The sequence below is a fragment of the Colius striatus genome, chromosome 3 (assembly GCF_028858725.1).
Source record: "Colius striatus isolate bColStr4 chromosome 3, bColStr4.1.hap1, whole genome shotgun sequence".
NCBI lineage: Eukaryota > Metazoa > Chordata > Aves > Coliiformes > Coliidae > Colius > Colius striatus.
In genome coordinates, this window is record NC_084761.1 from 14,720,570 (window position 1) to 14,728,732 (window position 8,163).

General features: G+C 61.8%; 1 protein-coding gene across 1 annotated transcript; it reads left to right on the plus strand.

The window, feature by feature from the left end:
* Positions 1–398: 398 nt before the first annotated feature.
* On the plus strand, positions 399–7,785 carry ARPC1B (actin related protein 2/3 complex subunit 1B). Its single transcript, XM_061993474.1, has 10 exons — positions 399–526; positions 3,119–3,192; positions 3,966–4,070; positions 4,731–4,953; positions 5,163–5,270; positions 5,625–5,831; positions 6,057–6,132; positions 6,221–6,417; positions 6,984–7,074; positions 7,518–7,785. Exons 2-10 carry the CDS (start codon positions 3,129–3,131, stop codon positions 7,554–7,556), a joined length of 1,110 nt encoding a protein of 369 aa, XP_061849458.1. The 5' UTR covers positions 399–526; positions 3,119–3,128; the 3' UTR covers positions 7,557–7,785.
* The last annotated feature ends 378 nt before the right edge of the window (positions 7,786–8,163 follow it).

Consider the following 8,163-nt stretch of genomic DNA (forward strand, 5'->3'; position numbering starts at 1 on the left):
GCCGTGGGAGGCGATGCCGCCACACCTCACCCCGAGTGGGCTCTGAGCACAGCCATCAGCCAGCACCAGCAGGCAGGGCCTCCCCGCTGCCTCCGTCCCCCAGAAACGCCTCAGACATCGGGGTGTGAGCAGCCCTCCCGCTGCCAGACGGAGAGGACGAGGCTCCTTCCCTCTGCTCTGCCGGCTGCGTCCTGCCCCGGGGCACGTTGCCCACGTCCCGCTGAGCGGCAGCGGGGGCTGCCAGGAGCGTCCCGGGGCTGGTGGCCCATCCGCGTGCGGCGGTGGCGGAGAGGCCTGGCTCGCAGGCAGGCGGGCAGGCAGGGGCAGGGCGGCTGCCGAGCTGCTTTGCACTCCCCCAACGCCCACGTAAGGAAGTGGTTGCATTTCTCAAAGAGGAAAAGGGAAGTCGGGCTGCCTCGGCGGGGCAGCCAGCAGCTCCCACCGCTCGCTGCGGGCTGCCGTTCGTGTCGACTGCCCAGAGTCCATGAACTAGCCCTGCCCGCCCTCGCCCGCGCTGCTCAGCAAGGTAAGGAGCGGGAGGGCAGCTCTGCCACGCGGGTGTAGAGCTGGGGCTGTCCCGTGGGGGCTGTGGCCATCGCCTCTCCCTCGAGGGGAGGTGGGGACCCCCCAGCCGGAGCTGCTCTGGGGGTCTGAGGGGTGCAGGCAGTGCCTCACTCGCTGCTCACGGGTTTTGTTGTCGCTGTGTTTTGGGGCTTTTTTTCCCCCAGCTTTGGCAGCAAGTTTGAGTTTGATTTTCTTGCTGGGGGTCTGGCAGCTGGGGGGTGTTGGATCCTGTGGGGGTTGGTGCTGGCAGAACTGGAGCTGCCTGTAATTTGCCCCCCCCTCCTCCTCGGGTATCGACTGCCTCAGGCTTTGCCCAGCATGAGGAAGAGGGGGGTCAGAGCTGCCCTCCATTTGCCCCGGGGCTGTGATGTCCCCCCAGGGCCAGGCTAGCCCCTGAGGTACCCCACACCAACTTTGGGAGCAGAGGATGGGTGTCTCCAACCTGGCTGTCAGGAGAACAGGAGTGTGACACTCTGCAACTGCTGCTGGGTGTAGAGGGGCTCCCAGGGGCCGGTGCTTTGGGTATGGCAGTGCAGGAGGACCAGGCCAACACGGTGGCTGGGGACAGCTTCATGGGGGCTCCAGGCAGGACCCTCACCATGTCCCTGCAGAGTGGCTGCAGATCCACCTCCCGCCAGGCTCAGCAGAACTGAAACACCCTCTCTAGTGTACAGCTTCCTCCCTGGGGCCGGGAGGAGCCCCCAGTGCTCGGCTCCTGCCAAGGTTTGGTTATCTCCTCCAAGGATGTTTCCGAACTGCTCGGTGCCTTGGGGCTGGCCGGGGAGATAACGGGTCCCAATCCCGCCCTGTCTGCCCATTTTCCTCCCACAAGAGGCTCTGTGTTGAGCAGGGGTATAGCCACAGCTCCTCTGATGCTCTTCTCTGCTGGCAAATGGGCTGCTGAGCTCCCTGTGGGTCACAGGGCGTTAGCAGGGAGCTGGTGGTAAACCGGCTGCGGGGGAAATGAGACGTAAACAGCTGCAGGGAGCGATCGGAGCTCCAGCGGCTGAGCAGCCCTCACTCCTCACCGCAGCACCGGAGGATGGCTTCTGCTCCCCGGAGCGAGGGCTGAGCCCGTCCCTTCGGGGCTGCCGTTCAACGGGTGAACAGCAAGACATCCGGGGAGGAGGGTCCAGGCCTCTGAGCATCCCAACCACCTGAAAAACAAAACGGCTTCACTGTGTTCTTAGCAAACGCTGAAGCCGCAAAGCGCTGCGGCACACCCTGCCTGCATCCCGCCACCCCAGGAGCTGCTTCAGCCAGGTCCCCATTTCAACCAGGTCCACATTTCAGACGCTTTTGTGCTCCTGTTCTTTTGCAACGCCACCAGCAGCGTCCTTGCTTGCTGGGGGTTTGGTTTGGCGCTCGCAGTGCTGCTCCGGCCGAAGGGCTCAGGGCAGAGGCACGTGGTGGCAACAGCTTCGTAGCCTCCTGTGGGTCACCCCATGCTTAACCCCGGTGGGGACGGGTTTGGGCAGCTCCCTGCTCACCCTAACTTTGTCCTTGGCCAAAGGGGATGGACTCGGCCATGGGGCATGTGACAGCAGGGGCTGGGCTGTGCATCGGCACTGGGATTTCTCCACAGGCAAAAGGCAGGTGATGGAGCTCCACAGATTTTCTTTTCACCAACCCAGGGAAAGAGGTTTGCAGGGAGGGACTTTTTTTCCTTCCCCTGTACCGTTTTGAGCTGCCAAAGAAAACGGGCAGCGTTCAGGGAGTTCCCAAAATAGCCAAGAGGCAAGCTGTGAGTAATCCCTGGCTGTCACACCCTGGCGAGGTGTTTCCCTCCATCCTTGCAGGGCCTCGCCGCTGCTCCAGGCCCTTCCCAGCCCGCAGCGCCCGGAGGGGGCTTGTGGGAAGCTGCTCCTTCCCGTGACACCGGAGCAGCCGGTGGGAGCTCGGCCAAGGGAAGGGATTAGTCACTGGCTTGTCAGGGCTGAGCACATGGGGTGGGATGGGATGGGATGGGATGGGATGGGATGGGATGGGATGGGATGGGATGGGGGTGCCTCCAAGGGGCTTTGGCTCTTCCTAAATGAGAGGTGAGGAAGGTGCAAGCAGATCTGGCCCCACAGGGCTGGCAGGAGAAGGTGCTGTTCATGGCAGGACCCCCAGGAAGTGTGAGGCTAGTGGTGCTAGTACTGGGGTCCCCATGTGCCTGGATGGCTCCTTACCACCAACGCCCAGCCATCAGGGGCAGGATGATGGTGCAGTTTGGAAGTCCCTGGAAGTGGTCTTTCCTTCCCATCTGGCCGTGGGACACCCATGTGGAACCCAGCTATGGGACACAGTTGCCATGGGGCAGTACCATGGGGAATATCTCCTCCAGCTCCACATCCCTTGTGCCCTCCCCAGCTTGGGCAGCCTCTGAGCTTGGAAATCCTCAGGGAAATCCCTTCCCCAGAGACGGAGGAGGAAGTGGGCTTGAACTGGGGCTGATCCTGGCGAGAGGGAGCTCTCAGTGAAGCTGGGGGCCAGGACTGCTGCTGGGCGCTTGTCCCTGTGGCCAGAGCAGCATCTCCTGATGGCTGTGGGGGTCTCGCCCTGTCCCCAGCTCACCAGCCATGGCCTACCACAGCTTCCTGCTGGAGCCCATCAGCTGCCATGCCTGGAACAAGGACCGGACCCGTAAGTATGGCTGGGGCACCCCACCCCCAAATGCACAGGGATGTCTCAAAGCTCCAACCGCCCCGGCTGCACAGCCCCCCAGAGGGTAATGCTCCCTGGGATAGGGCAGAGATGGGTTTAGGCAGCGGGTCCTACCACAGGCAGGTTTTGGGCCTCCCTCTTGTCCCACTGCCAGGGCAGAGCCCAGGACAGAGCCTGAGGCAGGAGGTACCAGCACAGCGTCTGGCCCTTGAGGCACTGCAGCAGGCAGCATGGGGAGGGATGAGGAGAGGAGAGGAGAGGGAGAGGGAGAGCCAAGTGATTCATGACCGATGGCATTTCCCGGCCGCGGCGCAGGGGATGTGGGAGAGAACAAAAAGGGCTTTCTCTGCTGCAGCCATCCTGCCGGGCAGGCAGGGCAAGACGGGGCTGGCTGGGAGCTGAGCCCCTGCAGCCACCCTGTCTTGTCACATCCCATCCTTTAGCACCATCCCATCACATCCTGCCCCATCCCATCGCATCCCACCCCACCAGCCCCATGGGACCACGTGCTGGGGAAGGGAGAGCGTTGGGCTGTTGGGTCTGGGTGAGGTTCTTCCTTCCCCACCCATAGGGACAGTTTGCAGGAGCAGAACCAGCTTTGAGGTAGCACGGGGTGTGGGGATTGGTGGGATCCCACCATGCAGATGTCCCACTGTGCCCTGCTGAGCCAGGAGCAGAAGCAGGGCAGGTCGCTGCCCCACAGAGCCCCTGCCCCACGGGAGGGCTCTGCCCTGGCTGCTCTCGTCCCACAGAGATCGCCCTCTGCCCCAACAACCACGAGGTCCACATCTACCGCAAGGATGGGGCCAAGTGGAACAAAGTCCACGAGCTGAAGGAGCACAATGGGCAGGTGACAGGTGAGTCCTGGTTGATGCAGGGGTCAGGGACACAAATGACGAGTGGCCCTGCCCCAAAGCTGGTCCCAACTCCGCTTGGTGGCACTGGCAGCTGCAGGATGGCAGTTGTGCAGCGGGGAGAGGAGAGGGAGCAGGTTGTGTCTACTGCTCCTGGCTCTGATCAGAAGGCACTGGGAGTGGGATGGATGGGATGGGAGAGATGAGGAGGGGATGGGATGGGGTGAGATTGGGTTGAGTGGGATGAATGGATAGGAAAGATGAAGAGGGATGAGGTGGGATGGGATGGGATGGGGTGAGGCTGGGTTAAGTGGAATAGATGGGTGGATGGATGGATGGATGGGTGGATGGGAAGGACACATGAAAGAGATGGAGTAAAATAGGTTGGCATGGAATTAGATGAGGTTGGAGGGATGGGAGGAGATGAGGTAGGATGAGATAACTGGATGGATGGTATGGGTTGGGATGGGAATGGTTTGAGATGGGAAGGAGGGGAAGGAATGGGGTGAGATGATTTGGGATGAATGTGGGAGTAGGGTAAAGAATGACTTGGGAGCAGAAACCTCCCAGGACAGCTCTGCCCTCAAATTGCCTCCAGCCACGAGTGGCTCATTCCCATCCCCACAACTCCCTGGGCCACCATCTCCCCACTCTGCCTTGCAGGCATCGACTGGGCCCCCGAGAGCAACCGCCTGGTGACGTGCGGGACTGACCGCAACGCCTACGTCTGGACCCTGAAGGGCAACGTCTGGAAACCCACCCTGGTGATCCTGCGGATCAACCGCGCTGCGCGCTGTGTCAAGTGGTCCCCCAAGGAGAACAAGTTCGCTGTGGGCAGCGGCTCCCGGCTCATCTCCATCTGCTACTTCGAGCAGGAGAATGACTGGTGAGGCCCTGCCACGGCATGGCTGGGTCTGTCCCTGGGGGGATGGAGGGAGGGAGGGACTCACGCCTGAGGTGTTACTGAAGGATGGAGGCCTAGGGTGGCTCCTGGGACTTGGAACCCTGACCACCCTCAGGCAGCCCCCTAAAAGCCCAGGGGGGTTCCTGGGGCTGGTGTTGCCCTCCCACTGACACCAATCGCTCCCCTCTCAGGTGGGTCTGCAAGCACATCAAGAAGCCCATCCGCTCGACAGTGCTCAGCCTGGACTGGCACCCCAACAATGTCCTCCTGGCCGCCGGCTCCTGTGACTTCAAGTGCCGGTGAGGAGCAGGGAGGATGGACAACCAGGGGTCTGAGGTTGGGGACCTCCCAAGGAGGGGTTGGGGTCCCACCCTGACACAGCACAGAGGTGTATGAGGCAGCCCAGTGCTTTGGCTCACCAGTGAGACAGGCTTCACCCCTCTGGATGCTGCTGGGAGCCAGGGATGGGGTACAGGGGAGATGCAGGGAGGGTTGGGAGATGCCCTGGGAACCAACAGCCAGTGGGGCATGGGAGGCAGAAAGACACCCCACAGGGTCTGGCAAAGAAACAGCACAGGCAGGATGCAGGGATGGAGACAGCCTGTGTGCTGTGTCCAGGGACAGATGACAAGACTCTCCACTCCCCACCCCAGGATCTTCTCAGCCTACATCAAGGAGGTGGAGGAGCGTCCCAGCCCCACGCCGTGGGGCTCCAAGATGCCCTTTGGGGAGCTGATGTTTGAATCGAGCAGCAGCTGCGGGTGGGTGCACAGCATCTGCTTCTCGGCCAGCGGCACCCGCGTGGCCTGGGTGAGCCACGACAGCACCCTCTGCCTCGCCGACGCCAACAAGAAGATGGCGTAAGGAGGGATGGGGAGAAGAGGGGGCTGGGGGAGAGTGGGGACGGCTGTGCTGGGGGTGGTGGTGGGAGGTTGATCCCAAAACCTGCCCAGATTTGGGTAGGGCCAAGCAGACATGGCTGGAGGAGGCGGCGCGTCCTCTCCTTGACGTGTGGCTTTCATCATGTGATGAGCTGTGCCAGTCTCAGTGCTGGAGCTCAGCTCACTGCTGTCTCACCCTCGTAGTGTTGCCTCCCTGTGCACCGAGACATTGCCCCTCCTGGCTGTCACCTTCATCACTGAGAACAGCCTGGTTGCTGCGGTGAGTGCGGGCTGGGGGCGTGAGGCGGGCTGAGCACTGGGAGCCAGCGGGAGGGTGCTGAGCAGGGCCTGAGTGTCTGCTGCCCCAGGGCCACGACTGCTACCCGATGCTGTTCACCTATGAGGAGGGCCAGGGCACGCTGACCTTCGGGGGGAAGCTGGATGTCCCCAAGCAGAGCTCCCAGCGTGGCCTCACCGCCCGCGAGCGCTTCCAGAACCTGGACAAGAAAGCGAGCTCAGACACTGCCAACGCCACGCTGGACACCCTGCACAAGAACAGCATCAGGCACGGGCTGCGGGGGCGAGGGGGTGGAAGGGCACCTCAGCAGGGTCACCCCGGGGCTGCTTAGTGGTGCTGGCTCCCAAGCATCCCCTGGCTCTGTTGTTGTATGGCCCAGGAGCTGGGACAGCCCTGGAGCATCCCCAGAGCACCCCTGGGTATCCCTGAGCATCCCTGGGCAAGTGGATGTGAGAGATGGAAGGATCTAACACTGGGAGCTAGGACAGCCCTGGAACATCCCTGGGCATACCTGAGCATCTCTGGGTATCCATAAGGACCCCTGGACATGTAGGTGAGGGAGATGGAGGATCCAGCCCTGGGACTGCTCTCAAGCATCCCTGTATGTCCCTGAGCATCCCTGGGTATCCATGAGCATCCCTGGGCACGTGGTTGGGGGAGATGAAGAGGTCTATCCCCAGGACTTGAGACAACCCTGGAGCTTCCCTGGATGTCCCTGAGCATCCTGACACACAGATGGGGGAGATGGAGGGATCCAGCCCTACCCCCAGGCAGCCCCATGGGCTCGGCAGGGCCCTAGGGGTGACTCCCTGGTGCCCCTTTGTGCCCTACAGCCAGATCTCAGTGCTGGTGGGAGGGAAGGCCAACTGCTCTCAGTTCTGCACCACGGGGATGGACGGGGGCATGAGCATCTGGGACGTCAAGGTAAGGCAGCCCCGCGGTCCCCCCAGCTTTGGAGCATCCAGCATTGAATCCTCATTAGTCACAACTCTAATTGCAACCCCTTACCCTGCCACTTGTTGCTGTGGTGGTGGGACCCATCCTACCCATCGGGGGCCCCCAGTGATCCTGGGTGGAATCTCCTTCTGCCCAGGGCTGGGGTGGGGACGCCCCCGGGTGGCACTTTCACACATCACATCAGAGGGGGGGCCTCTGCAGGGACCCAGCACCTTATACTGGCTTTGCCCATATGGCTTGAAAAATGAGCCCAAATGAGCTGGAGTTGGGTTCTCCTCCATACAGGGAGGGCTTGGCACGCCAGGCAACAGCTTCCTCCCCAAGCTGTGCCCCCTCCAATCCCCCAACCACCTCCAGCTCACCGTGGAAAGCAAACAGTTGACCACGAACAACGTCCTGTTTCATTTTAGAGCCTGGAGTCAGCGCTGAAGGATCTCAGGATCAAGTGAAGGAGCCGTGCTGCCAGCCCGCCCCTGCTTTGCCGCGCCTGCCGCTCCCCCTGTGCCACACGAGCCGGCCGCGATGCCACCGGCGCTTCCCCGGCTGCCACCCAGCCCCGGCGGCTGCTCTCACAGGAAGAAACCAAGCGTTCTGTTCTATTTTTGTTACCATCCCACCCAGTGCTGGTCATACATAGCTTCAACAATAAAAAATGAAGTAAGGATTTTCCTGTATAAATCCAGTTTGGGGGGTTATTTTGGCTTCTTAAAGCGCCCCCCAGCTCAACACAAAGGCGTGTGGGGCGAGGGGACGTCACAGCAGCTGTGCCACAGCTCACCACCCGTGTTCACGGCCTTTCTGCTGACAGCTCTGAGATGAAGCAGGACTGTGGGGACTAGGAGTGTCAGGGTGTCTGGGTTGACACTGGAGAAGAGGCAGGGGGAGGAGGGCAGGGGCAGCGCAGGTTTGCCACGTTGCTCCCAGCACTCAGCTCCTCCTGGACACTGGCCAAGTTCCCGCTGCTGTTTAATTTCACACCCCAGGAGCCAGCCCGGAGCCCTCAGGCTGATGAACTAATTCTGCCCCTTTCCAGCCCCTTATTGTGGGCTACCAGGC

Coding starts and splice junctions, on each gene's coding strand:
- ARPC1B (XM_061993474.1), top strand. CDS start 3,129: ATGGCCTACCACAGCTTCCTGCTGGAGCCCATCAGCTGCCATGCCTGG. Junction 5,832..6,056: donor GACGCCAACAAGAAGATGGC/GTAAGGAGGGAT, acceptor TCACCCTCGTAG/TGTTGCCTCCCTGTGCACCG. Junction 6,133..6,220: donor AGAACAGCCTGGTTGCTGCG/GTGAGTGCGGGC, acceptor CTGCTGCCCCAG/GGCCACGACTGCTACCCGAT.